The 22,062-nt window shown below is 41.9% G+C and overlaps 1 protein-coding gene across 1 annotated transcript; it reads left to right on the top strand.

The window, feature by feature from the left end:
- The first annotated feature begins 2,319 nt into the window (after nt 1-2,319).
- On the top strand, nt 2,320-21,351 carry CIMIP6 (ciliary microtubule inner protein 6). The gene is made up of 5 exons (XM_089528288.1): nt 2,320-2,380; nt 9,849-10,068; nt 11,905-12,058; nt 18,380-18,495; nt 20,528-21,351. The coding sequence occupies exons 1-5, from the start codon at nt 2,328-2,330 to the stop codon at nt 20,948-20,950; spliced, it is 966 nt and encodes a 321-aa protein (XP_089384414.1). The 5' UTR covers nt 2,320-2,327; the 3' UTR covers nt 20,951-21,351.
- Nucleotides 21,352-22,062: the final 711 nt, after the last annotated feature.

Below are 22,062 nucleotides of genomic sequence, written 5' to 3'. Positions count from 1 at the left end.
TTCCCACTCTTGGCAAAACTGAGACCATATCTAACTTGAGCTTGGAAAAGTTACTTTTTTCAGCTACATCTCCCAAGATCTCCCAGCCTGCATGGCCAGTGGTTCAAAAAATCCAAAAATAAAACGTCCATCTTGAGTCCTTATGTCTCATATTTATGAGCAATGGTTATGGCTACATACTCTGGTTTTAATCCTTTCAATTTTAAAGCAGCTTGGTGGGGAAAAAAAGCCATTAAAAATCAGCTTTAAAGAGGGAAGCTGGTACCGACACCCTCACCACTGGATGTCAGCCGGTATTTCCACAACTGTGGCTCTTATGTAAAACTGAGGCGGTCTGTCAGCAGTTAGCGACTACAGAGTTTCAGGGTGAACGAACAAAACAGAAGGGGCCACCTTCGCTTGCAAAATACATGTTTATTGATGAGCGCTATGTCGTGTCATTTCGAGGGATGACATTTCTGAAAGCAAATTAGGGATTTTTCATCTGATGCGACTGTTCCTCTCCGCCAGCACTAAAAAAGAAAAGAAAAGAGCATTCATCATTATAAAATCCGAAAGAAAGCAAGGCATATTATGTATTTTTGATTCAGTCAGCTGAATTATGCAAACTTAAAGCAAGATGCAGACAAGGTCAACCCAAGGGATTGAGTCGCCTGAGGCCAAGAGAGAAAAATATAGGAGTTTTTGATTAATTAACTTGCAGCGCAATCCATGGGGAAGTTTCCATGGGGTTTGCACAGGAAGATTGGGTCAAATCCACCGGTCTCCCATTCTCCTGCCATTAATTGTATCATCTGAAAATCCTGAATTACCCAGCTCTCCTTGTCTCAGTTTCCTATGTGCATGTAGATATTTGATGTATAGTCCACCTGCCACATTTACAGCTTTGACTTTTGTGGATTTGGTTATATGCAGATTTGATTCTCTCTAGGAATTTCTAGGTCCTCCAGCGCAACTCTGCTGGAAATTAACCACAGATTTGCACTGGAGGAATTGATGATTCCTAGAGAAAACACTTCTCTAGGCATTTGTAGGCCCTCTAGCATGATTCTATGGTCAACCCCTGGCAGATGTTGACCACAGAGTTGCACTGGAGGATCTAGAGATTCTTAGAGAGGTGTTCTCTCCTGTAAAACATAATGTTTTTTATTTGTGGATTCTCCCACTTTCACGGGGGTCCTGTGCCCCTAACTCCAGTGAATGTGGAGGGACAACCATATTTCTGAATTGAACCTCCATTTATGAAACATTTGAGGGCATCATTCCCACTACAAAATAAATGATTTTTTTAATCGAATTGATGAAGCAATTTAGCGCCGAATAGACGTTCACACTATTCAAGCCATGATTAAACCTACCCATTTCAATTAAATCCACTTCACATTCACATTCAGCAATGGATTGATTCAACATGAAGTCGCCTGACAGGGGTCAAGAACCGATTCAGATCCGCAGCCCATTCACACTAGTGCCAAACTGATTCATTGCAAAAGAAGCAGAGTATGCCGCGGATCCAGAAGAACTGGTTTAAATGGGTTTAGTGCCAGGGGCCCCTTGACAAATCTTGGGTCATGTCCTCCATTTTTTCTTCAAGGTCCTCCCTTTGGAGTCTGACTAAAAAGCATGCATTTCATATTCCTAGGAATCTTTTGAGCTTTTTCTTGGGCCACATCCTCTATTTTTTCCTTGAACATCCTCCCTTTTGAATCTAACTAAGAAGCATGCATTTTCTATTCCTAGGAATCTTTTGAGCTTGGCTCAGGTCCTCCATTTTTCTTTGAGTGTCCTCCATTTGGATCCTTATTAAGAAGCATGCATTTTCTATTCCTAGGAGTCTTTTGAGCTTGGCTCAGGTCCTCTCTTTTTTCCTTGAACGTCCTCCATTTGGAGCCTGACTAAGAAGCATGCATTTTCTATTCCTATGAGAGTGCTTTTGAGCTTTTTCTTGGGTCAAGAAAAAGCTCAAAAACCAAAAAGGTCCTCCTTTTTTTTCTGAGAGCCTGACTAGCAAGTCTGATTTTTCTATTTGTAGTAGAGCATTTGGAGCTTTTCCTGGATCCTGTCCTCTATTTCCCCCTGGGGCGTCCTCCATCTTCTTGCTGGGCTGGAGGAGGAGGAGGAGGAGGAGGAGGAGGAGGAAGAGGCAAGTGAGCCAGCCAGCTCCAGGATCAAAGGCCACCCACCCAGCGCCTTCTATCCCCGCCTCCGGTCGCTTAGCAACCATTCATCAGCAAAGCGCTGCCCTGTCTCAACGTTCCAAAGCCCCAGGCAGCCTCCCTGCAAGCAGCTCTCCTCCCTTGGCTCCTTTGGGTACCACCATCATCGCCATGTTCCAGATTGTGGAGATGGGGCGGCGGAGGAGGGTACTCCCACAACAGGTGTAAGTCCCGCCTTGGCCTCCTCCTCCTCCTTTTCCTGACTCTTTAGCAGCCTCTGGCTCTGCATCTGCACTGGAGGAATAATCCGGTTTGATACCACTTGTGGACTGCTATGGCTCCATGCTAGGGGCTTCTTGAGGATGCTAGTCTCTTGGGGCACTAGTGGTTCTTTCTCCAGGCCCTGTCTCTACCTATTCTTCCAGAGACCCAGACATACTCCATATTCCAGGACACATCCTACATTTGAAGCCTGGAGGGATCCCAAAAGGTCTTCTATTTTGAGCATGACTGAGAAGCATGCATTTATTATTATTATTATTATTATTATGTTTATTATGTTTATTTATATCCCACCTTCCTCCCAGTTCAGGGACTCAAGGCGCTTTCATACGTAGAGGAGTGTTTTGTTTGGTCATGGCCTCTATTTGTCTGGGATGTCCTTCTTTGTGGCGAGGACCTCTGATCCAAATAGCAATAAGGGAACGTCAGAAGTCGTGACAACGCAGCAGTGTTGACCATTTGGAAGCAGCTCTCTTTTTAAAACAAGAACAAATATCATTTATTTATTTATTTATTTATTTAGGGGTAGCCGTGTTGGCCATATAGCACATCCAGTAACACCCAAACAATGGCTCGATCTAGACGGGCCTTTGCAGCGCCCTGTCACGTGCTAGGGGTTGGCTGAGGGCGCACCGTCCAAACTGGCCTCACCCCTAGCACGTGATGAGGGCGTCAAAATGGCAGCGCCCTATACACACGGGCGCCACGATTTTGATGCAACGGACGCTTAGCGTCCGCACATCACGCCCCCAAAAGGACGTCATGAGTGCGCCATTGGTGCACTGCAATGTCCTTATGGCACCGCAGAAAGAACCCACTTTTTGCGGGTTCTTTCAGCCGTGCAAGGGAGCCGCGCGGTTTGACCGCTGTGGCTCCCTCACGCAGCAAAACAAGGCGCAGGCAGACCGCCCTTTTTGAGCGGTCTGTATCCCACCAATGATACCTTTTTGGGCTAACCAAAATGCACAATTACACATTGCAAGCTTTTGAAGTCACACTGACTTCTTCATCAGGCAAACAGGAGGAAGAAATTGAAGATGTTTGTCACAGGCCTGCATTTTCTGTTTCTGGTCTTAGTTCAGATGGTAGGGAAAGCTATCTGTAGGCTGGCACCTCCTCCTTTTTTTGGTGGTCACTGGTAGAGTTTCAAATTCAAGGAGATTTAGTGTCCATTTGCAATTCAAAGAAGATGTTTCCTTGGAATCCAGCATGTTTCCTTCCTTTGTGAAGCCACAGGCTCCTGTGTAGCTAGAGAACATGGAATTTCTCAAGAAGTCTTCACATTTTGCATTAGGAAAACATTATTATTATTTAGCGATTTTTGTCCAATAGGCAAAGGAGTCATACAAGGCTGCATCCTATCACCTTACCTGCTTAACTTATATGTTGAAAACACCATAAGAAAAGCAGAATTAGAATCAGAAAAAGGAGGAGTGAAGATAGGAGGAAGCAACATTAACAACCTAAGATATGCAGATGATACCATAATATTAACAGAAGATATTCAAGAATTGGAATAGTTGATAAGGAAGGTCAAAGATGAAAGTGCAAAGGCAGGTCTGATGCTGAACATAAAGAAAACAAAAACAATGACCCCCAAAGACAACAAGGAAATTTAAATAGTTAAACAATTCCCATGTCTAGGATCAAACATTGACCAGAATGGAGACTGCAGTTAAGAAATAAGAAGAAGACTAGGAATGGGAAGGGCAGCTATGGAAGAACTGGAAAAGCTATTGAAGAGCAAAGACATACAACAGCACTACAGAAGTCAGAAACGTTCAGGCCATTGTATTCCCAGTTACCATGTACAGATGTGAGAGCTGGGTAATGAAGGAAGCAGACAGAAAGAAAATCAACTCATTCGAAATGTGGTGCTGGAGAAGAGTACTTAGGATACCATGGCTAGCCAAGAAGACAAACAAATGGGTTCTTGAACAGATCAGACCAGGGCTCTCCTTAGAAGCAATGATGATCAAGTTGAGATTATCGGACTTTGGGCACATAATGAGAAGGCATGGATCACTAGAAAAAACAATAATGCTAGGAAAGGTAGAGGGTAGAAGAAAGAAAGGAAGACCACGAACCAGATGGATAGACTCAATCAGGGAGGTTATGGGCAAAGGCTTGCAAGATCTGGGCAGGGCAGTGGAGGACAGGGATTCTTGGAGCTGTCTCATCCACAGGGTTGCCATGAGTCAGAAACGACCCGAGGGCAGCTAACAACAACAGCTTCACCTTCGAGACTAACTGAAATAAAAAAGTTGAAATAGAGAAGACATTTCAGTTAGTCTCAAAGGTACTACCAGATCTCTCGACCTACTGATTCTACAGACTGACATGACTCTGTCTTTGAATTCTGTTATTTATTATGTTTCTTTATATCCTGCCCTTTTCCCAAAACGGGGACTCTGGGTAGCTTACAATATTAAAAACAGCAACAGTATATTTAAAACCCTACAAAAAGCTATATTAAACGACGACCTTGCACCTTGCAAATGCATTAAGAAGAAACGTCATGAAATCAGGGCAACCAGGTGTCATCCTCTTCCAGGACATTTCAACCTTCTGTCCAGGAGGAATTCCAAAGTGTCCTCCATTCTGAGCAGGACTAAGAAGCCTATGTATAGTGGGAGCCGTGGCATAGTGGTTTGAGTGTTGAACTATGACTCTGGAGACCAGGGTTCAGTTCTCAGCTCAGCCCTGGAAACCCATTGGATGTATTTGGATAAGTCACATGCTCTCAGCCCCAAAGGATGGCAATGGCAAACCTCCTCTGAACAAATCTTGCCATGAAAACCCCATGATAGGTTCACCTTAGGGTTTGTCATGAGTCAGAGATGCCTTGAAGGCACACAACAACAACAAGCCCATGGAGCAACACCATATTTGCTGTTCCCCTTCAAGAAATTCATCTGCTTGGCAGCTTGTTCTCAATGGAAATAGGCAGATAGGATGGATCCTTCTGAAGTTATTTTTTCCTAATAATTTCAGGAAAGACTTGCCTCCAGAGCCTAGGATGCATTTGTTTGTTGGAAGAGAAAAAGACAGCAAACATGTTAGGCAATGGGCTGCTTGAAGGTGCAGTGCAAATGTTGAAAGGGTTTTTCCCCCTTAATTTCAACACAACAGATAAATGAAAGGAATAATTTCAATGTCGATTCGGTCAAGGGTTTGTTGCTAGTAAAGTACAATTTTAAGCCTTTGTCTTATGCAGAATTATATAAGTTTATCGCAAGCCAACAAGGCATTTTAGCAAAGTTTTTGGTGGGTTTTTCAGGCTATGTGGCCATGCTCTATAAGAGTTTATTCCTGATGTTTTTTTGCCTGCATCTTATAGAACATGGCCACATAGCCTGAAAAACCCAAAAAAGATATGGATGCTGTCCATGAAAGCCTTCGACTTCACATTTTAACAAAGATACATTCATCAGAAAATATGGCTGAGTACATAATAAAAGACAGTATAGGTAATATAGCTATAAATAAGCCATATGAAATGAATTTATATTTAATAGCAGTCGCTCCACATTCACTGGGGTTGGGGTGAAGGCCCTCGTGAATGTGGAAAAAACACAAATAAAAAACCCCGCTATTCTTTATACATAAGAGATCACCTCTCTAGTAATCTCCAAGTCCTCCAGTACAACTCTGTGGTCAAGATCTGCCAGACGCTGGTCATAGAATCGTACTGGTGGTCCTTCAAATGCCTAGAGAAGTGGAACTTCTAGGTTCTCCATTACAACTCTGTGGCCAAATTCTGGCAGAGATGCACTGGAGGGCTTAGAGATTCCTGGAGAGAACATAGTAATCAAAACTACAAATAACCAAATCTGCAAAAGTCAAAGCCATGAAGCAGTATCAGATTGCTGTAACTGTGTAGTGCAGATGTAGGTCCAAAACACGCTGCATAAATAATCCAGTTTGAGACCGCTTTAACTGCTCCGGCTTTTGTGAGACATTTAGCTTTCTCTGTCAGTGAGCCCTGGTGTCACAATAAACTACAGTTCCCAGCATCCCCAAGCACTCAGCCAGGACAGTTAAATTGGTTTCAAACTGGATTATTTCTGCAGTGTGTTTTGGATCTATCAGACGTTTGAAATATAATTCTACTTGGGTGGTTTTTATGGAGTATATGTGTTTTAGTCATGCTTTTTAACTTTTGTATATTTTTATGTAATTTCATACTATTTTTAGATTATCTTAACTGTTTTGAATTTTATTATAATTTTTTAAAATGTTTTTTGTCTGTGGTACCTTCTGGGAGAAAGGCGGCATACAAATGAAATAAATAAATAGCCTGTGACTGTATAAAAGGGAGAAAATGCTGGGCATCCTGCAGTTTGTAAGATGCAGTCAGGGGGATGGGAGAATGGTTTGAGGGCTGGCTTGGTTAAGTAGAGATAAAAGCCCTTAGAAGAGAGATGCAGCCAAACCACATCCGCTGAGATGATGGACAGACATTGAACTGACGTTTCAAAGGGTGATGATGATAAGGCTAAGAATAGACAGAAGACCATTCTGTGTTTGGAAGGAGTTCCCAGCAGGACTTTAAGGACAGGGTGACCAAATGTCCTAACCGCAAAGGAAGACAAGGCACCGCAAAAGTAGGGCCTCCAAGAAAAGTGTAGGACATTGCCAAAGTAAAGCTAAAGACACTTATATAAATGTTAGTGAATGCTTCTTAGTCATGCACAAAATGGAGGACATTTTGAAATTTCGTCATGGATAGAAAGCTGAAATGTAGGACATGTCTGGGGAAAAAAGGGTGTCAGGTCACCTTGAATTATCTGTGGATGACGGAAGGAAGGTAGTGGACCATAGAAGGAGCAAGGAGTGGACAGGCAGGGAAGGCAAAAGATGGCGAAGGCAACCCTAAATCCAATCGTGTCAGTAGGAAGTGTGGGGTTATGGTGTGCACCAGGTGACACTCTAAGAGGGGGTGACACCGCTGCTCCCCAAACATCTGCATTTTGGCAAAAATAAGTTGTGTCATTCGCCTGTATCTCTATAATTCTGAACAGAGGGCGTGAATGGGGTGAGGCTCAGTGGGAGGAGAAAAGAGAGGCCCCAGGGTTTTTTTTAATTAAAATTTCAAATTTTAATTTACATTTTTTTAAAAAAATCAGATGTTTGCTTTTATATGCAAACACATTTATTCTGCGCGTATAAGATTGTAATTTACAGGTATAGTTTTAATTTTGCTAGTTGTTCCTGTCACCACTATTGCCATTGCACACAGTGATATATGCAAATTATGGTTTCTGATAAATAATAGGACAAAAAACAAGTGCTAAGGATTGTGTATCAGTGTGGTATGGGAGGAAGCCAATGGGAGTGTGACACCATGAGTTACCGCATTGTTTGAAAATTATCACACAGGATAACAATGGGAGAATAAAGGAATGCTCCTTTCATTATAGTGTGATTGCCCAAAGATTTTCACACGACATTGTGCTTATCCCGTACTTCTCCAGTCAATAACTTGGAATGCTCCTGTAACTTCGTATTAACGAGGAAACCTGTTAATGGCTTGCCACTAGTGCAAATGAAAGTGCAGACGTCAATAACGTTTTATTTGCACTATTGCAGAGCAATCCGGGACATTTTCCGAAAATGAATTTCGGTACAGGCAATTCATTCTCATTGCTACAATTGTTTTTGGAGTGGATTTCTCTCTTATTTTGAGGTATAGGACATGTTTTTGTTTGAACTGTGTGGAAATAATGTGAAACATATCAAGTTATTTTGTTCTGTTTGACACGGAACCATGATTTTTAGACATGCGCAGTAGCGCTGAAACAGCGCAAGTCTGAAACATTAAATAACTATATATTAAAGATATAAGAATGGATGGATGTGGAATGCAATTGCATGTCTCTGTGTTTTTGCATTGTCATTATCACATGATTGTGCAACTGTGCAAAAATATCTATCACTGTAGTGCTGTTGTCCCATTATCTTCCAATAGCACGATTGTAATGGAACTGGCCATTCTGTGATAATCTGTGATGACACCAAGCCTAGTGATGCTGCTGCCTAAATCTAATTGTTATTGCTGGCTAGAGTAGACCCATTGAATCAACTGCTGAATGGAAAGCTGACACTTATGTAAATCCTAGTGTTTTGATGGGTCTACACTAATAAGGACTAGCAATAGGATTTAATCCCAGAAATGCAAGGTATGGCAAGGAGGAATGTTGAGTGGGAACAGCCCTGCCTATGAATTTTAGAATGAGAGCCTCCTAAACAGCTGCTTATCAGGAATGAGAGGAGCGTATTTTTGATATTCAGTCAGTTGAGAGGTTGCAGACCTGGCATACCACTGAGCCAGCAGTCCAAGTGTGTGTTGCAAAGTAACTGGGAGACTCCGCCATGAACTGGCTTCTGACTGAGCACAGCATGCCTACAGCATTATGAGAGTTACAATACTTTGCAAGGTGTTTATGACAAGGGCTTCTTCCTACTTGTGACGTAAAATGACAATCCTTGCCATATATGTCAATTTGCATTTGGTTTTTGCTTTCAGTTGACCAAGGCAGCAATTAGGGAAGAGTTGTAATTTTTGCCACACAACAACAACCCTAGTTTAATTCACTTGTAATTGTCTCTTTTGTAAGTTTTTAATTGTGCTGTGTTTTTGAACTGTAAGCTGCTTTGAGTCCCAATGTGTGTGTGTGGGGGGGGGGGGGGGGAAGCAGGGTACAAATAACAACAACAACATTATAAACTGGCTAGAGGTTAAAGGAAGAAAAGATTAGCCCAAAGTGACTTGTTCGGTCTCAAGATTCAACAGAGATTAGAACTCAGGCCTCTAGTCCAGAGTTTATTCAGTCAGCCCTCTGTATCCAGAAATTCTTTATCCGCAGATTCAAGCATCTACAGATTGAAAATATTAAAAAAATATATAAATCCCTAAAGCAAAAGTTGATCTTGCCATTTTATAGAAGGGGCACCAATGGGTCTTGAGCATCTACAGATTTTGTTATCCATGGGGGTCCTGGAACCAAACCTCAGCGGATACCAAGAGCCCAATGTAATTGGCTTCATTTGCACTACATTTGCACTACATTTCCACTCTTACTTTATTTAGTTTTACCTCCCCTGTATTTATTTCCACTTGTTGAATTGCTAATGCATTTTGTATTTATTATAAATCATGGTACAATATTAGGATGAAATTCATGCCTTTTAAAAATTATATGTTATTTTAACTTTAGGGAGGTATTTGAAGCTCTTAAAGCCTTTTAGCATTATTTGCAAATATACTGGGATTTCAAATTTTATATATATATATATATATATATATATATATATATTTCTCTCTCTCTCTCTCTCTCTGTTTGGCCTTTAAAAAAACTGTTATTTTCTGAGTAATCACAAAACTGTCTGCCTGCTTATATTTTTCAGCCCCGATACCTTCAGAATATTTAATATTGAGTTCCCACAAAGGAATAACATACTAGAGAAGATGCCAGACAGATTTCCACCAGTGAAACCAAAGCCCCGATACACACTGGAGTGGCGCAATAATCCTCATCCTATACATGCTAAATTCATTAAGACAAACCCCAAATTTTTAAATGAGCCAGTACTTTACATGGAGACAGAGGACACCAAAACAAAGCAGGTGAGAAGGTATATTTATAATATGCAATATAAATTGGAAGTGAGGTCACAGCTTACCAAAATCTAACATAGGTGAAAATGGGATAGGTGTGACCTCTCTTAAAGAACCAATGAATAATTTCAGTCATTTCCTTCCAGCTATGGGAAATAGGTGCAATTTACAGATCAGGACTTATTCTGCACAAAAAATTGCATGTAAGCCCTTTGTTTTGTTTTTGTTTTTGCACAGAAAACTGTACTTTCTGTCCAGAAAACATCATGTCCTGGAGAGAAAAATCATATTTCTTCACAGAAGTATGATTGCTTTCCCACATAGAAAGTGATGTTTCCTGTGTCAAAAACGCATGTTTGAATTTGGCACAGACTCCTAAACTTCAAAGTCCTACTGAACTGCAACATCAGTTGAAGATTCTCCTTGACAGGCTTTCCAGACACTTGGGAAACACTTTGTTTCCACCATTTTTGGAGAATATTTTAGAATATTCTTTGCAATCCTAATGTTTGCTGGGAACACAGGAGAGAGGGCCTTCTCTGTAGGTGCTCACAGACTCTCATTCCCTTCCTGGGAAGGCTACCTTTTTGCACTCCATCAGCGAGTGAAGACCTTTTTATTCCAGGAGGTATTTAGTGGTAGAGCCTAAATACTCCAAAGGCACCAGATCCTGTTTGATCTTGGAAGCTAAGAAGATCAGCCCTGGTTAGTACTTGGATGGGAGACCACCAATGAATAGCAGGTGCTTAGGCTGTATTTCAGAAGAAGGAACTGGAAAAACTGAGGAGTTTGTCACACGAAAGAGATCGGGAGTTTATCCTGTGAATATCCCGGAAAATCCGCGTAATTACACAAAACGATTTCACATGACATCGCACAAAAACCGCCATTAAAGTGATCACAAAGAAGCATTAACGCACATCTTTTTACTTTCAGGATTTCAGCGATAATGCATTTCTGATATGATTTTATTTACGCAATTACATGTGATAATAATTTGTGTAATTACCATTTTTGCTTTATTTGTGGGATGCTTTAAATGCACTTTAATTTCTCTTTAATGCTGAAATTAGCCCCAGTGTGATGAACTCCTGAGTATCCCTTGTGTATCCCCAATGAAATACATGAGGTCTTCCTAAGTTGACAGACAACTGGAAGGCACACACACACAAACACACACATATTTGGAAATAGTTCACCCTATCACACTACACCGTTATAGCACAATATTCCACTTTACCTACCACAGCAACATTCTGTGGGCTTCTGGGTTTTGTAGTTTAGTGGAGAACCAAGGGGTCTCCGACTGATAATTCTAACCCCCCCCCCCTAAACTGCAAATCCCAGGATTCCATAAGATGTTGCCATAATACTTAAATGAAATCAGAGTGCTATGACAGTGCAGGGTGGTAGGTTTTGTAGAGGACTTTTTTGTTTTAATATCCTGTACAACTTTTCCCCTATGTTTTTAAAGCTTTGAATGGCTTTAATACTTCAGAGCTTAATATGATTTTAATCTTATTATTTTGTGTCTGGTTACTTATATTTTTATTCATAAGCTGTTTTGAGTCCCAAGGTACATCTACATTGTAGAAATAATGCAGTTTGACACCAATGTAAATGTTGCAGCTCCATCCTATGGGATCCTGGGATTGGTAGTTTTACAAGATCTGTTGTCTTCTGTGCCAAAGAATGCTGGTGCCTTACAAACCACAAATGGTGAGATTCTGTAGAATGGAGCCACAGCAGGTAAAATGGTGTCAAACTGTACTTTTTTCCTTGGGGGAAAAGGGTGAAGTATAAATAAACCGATTAATGGATTGATTTTTCATGTTATCTATAAAGGGTCACTGGTGGCCAACCGATGGAGCTTTTATGCAGCGTCCGAAGGCACCTTATGACAAGCAGAGCACTCAAAGAAGTGATTTCCAGAAGCCAAGCTGTATATTGGTTCGGCCCATTAAATACAACAGCAAGCAGCAGCCTTCCCGTGGAATAGGTAAGACATCTTCTTTCTCCCCAAGCACCTCTGTTTAAGCCAGAATGAGACACTGACAGATCTAGTCAGTTTGGATTGTACAGCTACAATGTCTGCACTGGTATGCCTGAGTTAACAAAGGATCTGTGTTTGAGGTCATAGCATCTTCAACAGAAAATTTGTTACCAAATGTTTACAATTTATTGCAGAGGGGGTCCCGATAGGGTACCCACAAATTGCATTCATTGGGGTATTTTATTTAGCTCAATAGGAAATAATGAGAAGGCTTTGGTAACCTAAAGCTGGGATCTGAAGCCTTTGTATACCAGTTCCAAACCCAAAGAACTCCAGAAACAGGCATGAAAATATATATTGAATATACACACACACATACAGTGCAGCCACATCATACATGGGCACACTATACACGGCTTTCAGCTTATGCTGAAACCTGCACACCGGAAAAGGCAATGGCATGCGCACCCATGGCGCCCGCAATGTTCTGCGTGCACATGCCACATTGTTTTCAATGGGGCTCGAGCATTCACGGAATTTTCCTTATGCAGATCTCCCACTTAAGGGAAGGGCGCTCTGTGTGTGTGTGTGTGTGTGTGTATCTCCAAAAAGCAAACCTTGATTTTGTCGTTTTATATAAGGGACACCATTTTACAACAGTATTGTATTTAACTGGACTTGAGCATCCAGATTTTGGTATTTGTGGGGGGAAGAGGTAGTCCTGGAACTAAACCCCAGCAGATACCAAGGACCCGTTTTTGTTGTTGTTGTTGTGTGCCTTCAAGTAGTTTTCAATTTATGGTAACCCTAATGTGAACCTATCATAGGGGTTTCTTGGCAAGTTTCTTCAGACGGGGTTTGCCAGTGCCATCTTCTGAGGCTGGGAGAGTGACTAGTCCAAGGTCACCCAGTGGATTTACATGGCTGAGCCAAGATTGGAACTCTTCTGTGGATATGTGGTTGCTTTGGAGATGTTGGGCTTTGCAGAGATATTGTTTATGAGGGAACTTGAAGCACGGATAAGAAAGTTACTTTTCAGTCTACAACTTCATACCCACCAACATTTCACAAATGATAACAAGGACAGGTGTGGCCAAGCAACATCAGAGTTTGGTCATGATGGCAGAAGTTATTAATGAGGTTATTAAACACCAGTTAGTCGAAGTTGCAGCAGCTTGCTTTTGCCTGGCCCTACGGGGATGAACAAGACTCCACCATGTCCTCTCTTCTCTGCCCTGCTGACGCAATTGAGTTCAAACTATTTTTGAACTCACTTTGCACCAATTGAAGTAAGCTGAGGGCAAAGGGGGAAGTTGGGAGGAGGAGAGAGAAGCCAGGATCTTTTAAAAGCAGCTGAAAAGCAGGACAGTTGGACAGTGTGCAACTCTCCGAATTACTCAGGCAGCATGTTCCATGCATACCTAGATATATTTTCAGCATGTTTCAGGCCTATGCTGGCTAGGGTGTTTGGAAAGTTGTAATCCAAAAAATAACCTTTCCTAGTTGTGATACACAGTATTTAGCCAGGGTCCCAACAATAGCAGCAGGCAGTTGAGACTTTTGCAAGAGTTGGAAATGATGTTTTGGAGGTGTAGGGTAATATTTTGGTACATGCTTTTTAAAAAAACAACAATGTCACCACCAGTTTACCGCTTATCCAACACAGAATGTCTTTGTTTCTAAGCATTAGTGTAGCTTCGCAGAGGCTAAAAAGGACATCCTGGGTCACTGAACCTCTTGTGAATGCATTGTAGTCAGATTCACTAGTCTGGCTCCTAAGCCACTCCTGACAATCGTTTATCCAACCTCACTTTGACCTCCTGAGCCACAAAAGAAATTGTGTCTGAGTAGTTTGGAAAGATGGAGTTTTTCCTCAGGGTTCTGCCCAGAAATGCTGTGATGGTAGGGATTCTTCAAGTATGCAGCAGCATTATATCATATGTGAAAGAAAGCTGAAATTAAAATTATTGAATAGGGATTTACATAATCTTAATGTTTTGCATCCTGTATTCATCCGAGTGCAGGGAAATGTGTAGACATCTACCCAATTTTGCTGTGGAGAACTAGGTAGTGAGGTAGCTCTGAGGCGGTTTCAGGGTAGAACAGGTCAAGTAGTCCATTTGGACTTTTGCCCTTAGTGTAGACAAGCACAGTGTTTTTGTTTCTAACTCTGGCCTGTTACAGACTGCAAAAATAAAGCTGCTTCGGGTCTCTTTGGAGGTATGCTGTTTAAATGATGCATGCATCCTAAGAATCCGGAAGCTGCACCAAAGCTGCACTCCAGCGCTTAGGAATGGAGTGTGGCTTTGGCGCGACCTCCGGACTCTGCATCATTTAAATAGCATACCTCCAAAGAGACCTGAAGCAGCTTTATTTTGGCAGTCTGTAACAGGCCACAGAGAGGAAACTGTGTGCTCCTCCAGATGTTGAGCTGAAATCTCCAGCATTCCTCTCCATCAACTTTGCTGGTCAGGGCTGTTGGGAACTGCAGTTCAGCAACATCTGGAGGGCCACACAATTCCCAACATTGTACCCGGTCCCTGGAATCTACCATTTGAACAGGGATGGGAAAGATAACTTTATAGAAAAGATGCCTTTAGCCACAATGCTAGAGGGCTGTTGCCAAGATGAATATGCAGTTCTGCACTGGACCTAAACATAAAAATAAAAAATGTAAGCCTGTTACACCCAGCCCTTTCCCCATCCATGAACACTGTTTCCCATTCCACTTCCATGCAGTTTACAACAAATAGTTAAAACTAATATGTATTGCAATAAAAAAAACCACCAAAACAGAAACAGCATCCAATTAAAAACAATACTTGGAAGTAAATCATGACTAAAAACCATTTTGCTGCCAAAAGCTTGGGCAAAGAAATGAAAGAGTTGGCACCTTATAATATAACAGTATACGGTGCCTAATGGTCTGACTTAAGGGTCAGCTTCATAAGTGCATTATCTATGGTATTCTCCCCCAGCTTTTCCCCATCAGTACAAATGTAGCTAGACTACAAAGGACCATCAGTATTCACAACTTGCCCATTTGGTCTGTGCAGCCAAATTATTAAAGAGAAAGTGGAATCTGGGCCATTTTTTTCAGAGGCAAAAGATTTAGGTGTGAGAAGCAGTTCAATGCATTCACCAGAACTAAAGGAGACTGCATGTGAAAAGGATCTATGAGTCCAAAGGAGTCCACAAGTTGAACATGAGTCAACAGTGCAATGTGGCAGCTAAAAAGGCCAATATGATTTTAGGTATTGATAGAAGTATAGTGTCTAGAAGTAATAGTGCCACTCTCTTCTGCTTTGCTCAGGCCTCACTTGGAATACTGTGTCCAGTTCTGGACAACACAATTCAAAAAGGATGTTGAGAAACTGGAGTGTGTCCAAAGGAGGGTGACTAAAATGGTGAAGGGTCTCGAAACCATGCCTTATGAGGAAAGACTTAGGGAGCTGGGGATGTTTAGTGGGAGAAGAGGTTAAGAGATGATACGATAGCCCTGTTTAAATATTTGGAGGAATGTCATATTGAGGAGGGAGCAAGTTTGTTTTCTGCTGCTCCAGAGAAGAGGACCCGGAACAATGGATGCAAGCTACAGGGAAAGAGATTCCAACTCAACATTAAGAGGAACTTCCTGACAGTAAGGGCTGTTTGACAGTGGAACGCACTCCCTTGGAGTGTAGTGGAGTCTCCTTCCTTAGAGGTCTTTAAGCAGAGGCTGGATGGCCATCTGTCAGGGATGCTTTGATTGAGAGTTCCTGCATGGCAACTGGATGGCCCTTGTGGTTTCTTCCAACTCTATGATTCTATGTAACATCCTCCAACTGTTCTAATTTGGCAGCAACACTCTACTTTTTCACCTGTTTTTAAAATGTCCTGGGGCTTGTCTATCCTGGGGAAATCTCCAAACTCATCCTGCACTCAGTGCTGGCAGTCCTCATGACGTACAGCTACTTCAGGGAGATACTGTGAGTTTTGGTCCTTAATCCGATGTTGCTCCAAATTAATCAAAGCTGGGGGAAAGCCCAGTGTTTCCCAGAAACCCCAAAATGACCTTGGGTTATTTTGTCATATGGATAGCTGGATCAGGTCTAATATGGCTTGATCCATTGTCCACATGCCAAGAGCCATGCCATCCCCTTTCCCTGCAGTAAGCAGTTCAGGGAAAGGTAATGGCCTGTTTTTGGAGATGCTGCCATGACTTCCTTGCAGTGTAAAATCTGCCCACTTCTGCTCAGGACAGAAATGGCTGCCTGGCCATATGATCAATGACAAGTCTGGGCACCTGTTTCTGTCTTTAGGAGAAGCAGCAGCACATGAGGGAAGGTTTACATGAAGCTTTTGTCTGAGGAAATAGTGGCAGCAGCTCCAAAAACAGGCTGGTGGTGCCCTTCCTTGCAGATAGGAATTCCTTGCAAGTGCTTGGCTATCACCATCACTTCTGATGAGATCAGAACAGGGTGCCTATGTGATCAACATGGAGAGCGTAGAGTAGCCACCTCCTTGTTGATCACATGGCAGGACACCCTTTCTGACCTTAGCAGAAGTGATGGCACACCAGACAGGCTCTCACAGGAAGCTGCTTGGCAGGTGAGGCGGCAACAATGACACTAGCACTGAGGAAGATGGGCTGACGTGATGTTGACCTGTCTGGCTGTGTGCACAATGTTGTGGGGTCACACCATCATGGTTGGTCCAGGGCCAGTCTGGGACACAGTTACTGGATTAAGTGGCCAGTGTAGACACCCCCCTGGTTTCTCTGTCCTTCCACTTTCTCCTTTTGTCCTCAGATTAGTTCAGTCACTGCAAAGTGACTTCAGAGGGAAAAAGGAATTTGCATGCAATTAATTCAGCAGGAGGGAGATCAGATGAAGGGGTGGAATCTTCCCCTTCCCAATAGGCTCAGGCAAAAGCAAACTGCTTCAGGTTCTTCCTTCTTAATATCTTTTGCCATCTTGACCACACTGTGATATTGCATAATCACACATGTCCCAGTTTGCATCTATTAAACATTGAGGGTATGATATCAGACACCAGCCATAGTTATGTAACTCAGGTGGTTACACATTTGTAACTGCCTTAGTGAATTCAAGAATCTCCCCCCCCCCCACCCCTCAGAATTGTTGTTCCTAAGAGCTTTGGAAATGTAATAAAGAAGTTGGCAATGTTCACTAGGAGATCAAAGCGTGAAGAAGTTATTTTGCTGGCCTACAACTGTCAAGATTCCCAACTGGCTATGGTAGCTAGGAGATTCTGGGAACTGTAGTCCCAAAATAACATGCAAACCAGGACCTAGGTTTCATGGATTAAGCATTTCTGTACACATTGGAGCAGAATACAAGCAGGCCAGATTTATTCCTTACAGAACATTTGGATCAAATAATGTTGGAATGCTGTAGACTAGCTTCTACTACTGAGGATAAGGCACTGAGGGAAAACAGAACAATTTATTTTCTTTAAACAGTCTCCTTGTGGCATTTTTTCAATTCTGACACAATTTTTTAGGCATGAAGGATTGGAGCTAAAGTAAAATAGATCAAGATGGGATGAGATCTTAACATGTCAAGGTTTGGGGTTTTGTTTTTAAGAACAAAAGAGAATGTGTCGAAGCTGGGCAAGCCATCTTGATTTTCTGGGAGAAATGGGCCTCATCCTGGAAGGAACCCAAGACCCAACTCATTTCAGTATTGGAAGCTGCAGTAATAGACCTATTATTGCACATGGATTCCAGGTGGGAAACTTTGCCACCTAGAGATGTTCCAGCTGGAATCCATTGGTACTATATTATAGTCAGGTGTCATATAGCATGAGTCCCAAATTGAGAATAGGCTTCAAAAATGTCTTTCTTCTAGCGTGAAGAAAATTCCTAAAATTACTTATTGCTTCCTTTGAGAAGAAAATTAGTGATGAATTATATCTCTCCTCCAAAGTACATGATGAAATAGTATAGGTCAAGCCTCCCTTATGTGAAATGCTTGGGAACAAAAGTGTTTTGAATTTCAGATTTTTGTTTTGGATTTTGGAATATTTACATATGCTTAATGGTGAGATGAGAATCAAAATGAAGTCCAACCTCCAAACAGGGATTGCACCTTTGATAACATATTTACAGTCTGGACTAAAGCGCACAGTGGATTCAATATACCTTCCTCACCGCACTGGCATGGAAGCCACTAACTTCTACTGGTATGCATATACATGTATGTATGGCCTTTAGGTCTAAAAAAGGTTCTGCACCCCTAATTTATATAGTGTACCTAATTACACAATATTCCAGAATACAATATACCTAATTCTGCAATATGTTTTGATTGCTTGGTAACACAGTTCCACTCACTTCTCCGCGACTGCCAGCCAGCCTCCCGAGACATTTCCAGGAGCAGCTCACTTTCAAACATGATTACAATGCCAGAGCAACTCCCTGTATCCCGTATCAAGGAAAGGTAAGGCCATGTGCATCCGGTGCTATTATAGTTCAGCAGGAAGCCAGGAACATATGTTTATCCCACGGCCTCCAACACATTGTTCTAATAGCACTGGGGAATGTTATCGTGCTGATTGGAATTACCAGCCTTTGATACTAACGAATGGCATGCCTGCTGTCATCTTGGCCTTCAGATTTCCAGAAAGAGAGGGTATGAAAATATTGGGTGTGGCACGTTGCCTTCACAAGGACAAAGTAACAGAATACAAGAGACTGACTACACAGCTACTACTGTAACATGAGCTAAGATCAACACACACCCTGGAGAGCAAATCTCACATCTTTCTGTCTTTCTCGGGTTGAAGCAACAGCAGTGGCTAGGATGGAATAATTGTTGTTGTGTGCCTTCAAGTCTTTTCCAATGTATGGCTAATTTATTGGAGGGTTTTCTTGGCTAGATTTCTTCAGAGAAGATTTGCCACTATTTTCCTCCCTTGAGGCTGAGAAAGTATAACTTGGCTAAGGGCACCACATGGGTTTCCATGGCCAAGCAGGGATTCAAACCCTGGTCACCTAGAGTCCTAGGCTCCTGCCACACTGTAGAATTAATGCAGTTTGACACCACTTTAATTGTCATGGCTCCATCCTATAGAATCCTGGGATTTTTACTTTGTTGTGGCACCAGAGCTCTCTGACACAAAAGAGTAAAGAGCTGGACACCTGAAAAGTTATTAATAAGGAGGAGCAAACTAGCTAGGAGAGGCTGCAGCAGATTGCTTTTGCCTTAATCTATTGGGAAAAGTGAGATACTGCCTTCTCCTGTCTTCATTGCTGAGTTAATTGAGTACAGAAACATTTGGGACTTAGTTTGCAACGATTAAAATAAGCTGAGGACCAAGGAGGAAAGTGCGAGGAGGAAGGAGAAACTGGGACATTTTAAAAGCAGCTGAACAAGTAGAACAGCACAGAGTAATCAAGATTGTCTCTGTTAAATCAGAATAGTTGGAGAATATCTGGTAGGAAAGCTAGTGTAGTGGTTTGAGCATTGGACTATGACTCTGGAGATCAGGTTTCAGTTCTTGACCTTGGCCAAGTCACACTCTCTCAGCCTCAAAGATAATAATAGCAAACCCCCTCGAAGAAGCCTGCCAAGAAAACCCTATGTTAGGTTCACTTTAGGGTCGCCATAAGTAAAAAGTGACTTGGAGATATACAACAACAACATGTGGTAGGAGCTATTTAGGAACCTCAAGTGCCTCTGTGGTGATGAAGAATTTACAATTAGAATAAACAATAGATATGGAGAAGAGTGAGTCTTGAGTTTGAGGCTAAGGAGGAGTGTAAGAATCAATAAAGTACCATGAAAGGTGAAACCATGGTCATCCAGGTTGGCTTCAAGAGTTCCCAATCATTCCAGTAAACTTAAATCATGTTTCCAGAGAGCCATCTTATCAGCAAAATGGTGTGAGGAGACAAAGTTCTGTTGTTTCTATTTCCCGCCCCCCAAAAGCGCTCCTTATTTTTCTTGTCTCTTTTTAAAAGTAGCCCTGTTCTTCTCCAGCAGCCTTAATGGCCAAAGTCATTTGGAAAGTGCTCGTAAATCTTTTGGCCTGAAAAAAGCAAAATGGTTTAGAATGGTATCCATAGCAACTCTGGTAGCAGAAATAAAATCTGATGGGATCAGAGTTTGGTCAGCAGAGATAAGATCCAAGCGTGCATGCCGTGAGTAGGAGAACCCCTGAAAACCAGAATTGGTGAGCAAGAAAGCGAAAGGCGATGTGGGAGTTGCAGCTCCCCCCTTTACACTTGTTGCGTCTTTCTCCATGTTTTTATGCCCTTCCTCGTTTTATGGATGAAAAAGCTGATGGCTCAGGCCTCTTTCTGTTATTCTCAGCTATCAAAATGTAGGCAGTGGGCCAGAGGGGAGGCCGAGAGAGGAAAAGGGATGCTGCGCCAGCACTTGAGCTAATAAATGAACTCAGTGCAAAGCAGCTGCATCTCCTCACCGCTTATGTACCCCTGGTTAACATCAATTTTGTTTCCCTTTGTAGAAACGCGGCACTTTTGTGTGGACCGAGATAAAACCGACGACGGTTCCAGAGGGAACCAAAACACAGTCTTGTGCTCCTCAGGGATCCAGATTGTTGGAACAGCCAAAAACAGAGAAAGGAAGCTCAGTGGGAAACGGTGTGATCTCAGCCTGCCTTCACTTGCCAGAATCCCAGGAGACACCATCAGGCTCTGACACTCACTTATCAAAACCAGACATTGGTGCAGGAGCCAAGGCAGACCCCAAAACCACTGAGAAAGGACAAGAGAGTTCAGGGATTTCTCAGACAAACAAAAGGAATGATAGTTGTCCTCCTGGCGAGAGGCCTTCCAGTCCAGCAAAGGTTTCCTCTGAGAGACCAGAAAGCTTGTTACCTCCTGTTCTCCAACCTTTACAACCAGTTGGAGAAAGACAAACAGCCTAAAAGGACTGTACAACTGATGGGGAGTTGATCTGGTTGTAATTTCAGTGACACCAAACACAAGCCGACACCAGCAAATTGTTCAAGGCGACAACACCCTCTTAACTTTTACATAACAACAGCTGCAATCTACTTTGATGGCTTCTTGGAAAATGAGGGGCCTATTAAAAAAGGCACTCTGGATCTTTTATTCTCACTCCCCAGTTGGCACAGGGAAATGTTCTTTTCTCTCCAAACAATTATGCAGATTATTCTTTTGCCTGTTATTACTTACTCATATGATGTTATCTGGATTGCCCATTTGCTGGGGAGAGATGTCCAGTTGAGTGAGAATATTAAGAATGCATAATTAACTATTAATATCAGGGTTGGGTTGTACTTGTATTGGACCACTAAAATATCATTGCAAGAGTAATCTTAGTGATAGTTTAGCATTCCAATAAAGATGTCATCCTAATTCTTTTTAGATAGTGTTTATTGATAGCACAGTTCTATTTATTTTGTTTGTTTAGAAATTAATGATGCAGAAACAAAATCAATTTTTAACTGTTTTTAAAATCTAAATGCAAGTATTGGAGAAAAGCAGTGGGAGAGAGGGAGAGAAAATACATAGGATATGAACATTGGATGAACATATTTCTATATTTGAGTTGACAGCTGTAGGATACCTATTTGTGTACAGATAAAGCACCAAAATCTTCTGACCAATTTCTGTTTTTTCCAACCTTGGAGAATGAGTCTTTTATATATAGAAGGGCAAAGAGGATGGACTCACTTTGAATGTCAGTTACATTCCAAGTCACCATTTTGTACTTTACTTTTCGTACAATTTAAAAGTATGCACACATCTACACATGTAACAGGTTTTTTCCCTTAGAAAAGTAACCAACATTTTGCTGAAGTGGCCAGTTTCTTTTTAAAAAGATATTTGGTATGTGTGTGTTCCTTCAAGTAATTTGATCTGAAGGCAAACATATCATGGGGCTTTCTTGCAAGATTTGTTCAAAGGTGGTTTGCTATTGCCTTCTTCTTAGACTGAGGGAGTGTGGCTTGTCCCCAGTGGGTTTTCATGCCTGCACAGGAATTCAAATCCTGGGCTCCCAGAAACCTGGTCC

Source organism: Sceloporus occidentalis, unplaced genomic scaffold (genome assembly GCF_023333645.1).
Source record: "Sceloporus occidentalis isolate IW3139 unplaced genomic scaffold, rSceOcc1.0.p SCAF_6, whole genome shotgun sequence".
Lineage (NCBI taxonomy): Eukaryota > Metazoa > Chordata > Lepidosauria > Squamata > Phrynosomatidae > Sceloporus > Sceloporus occidentalis.
Note: the sequence above shows the minus strand (reverse complement) of the source record. Positions and strands in the feature narration are given on the sequence as shown.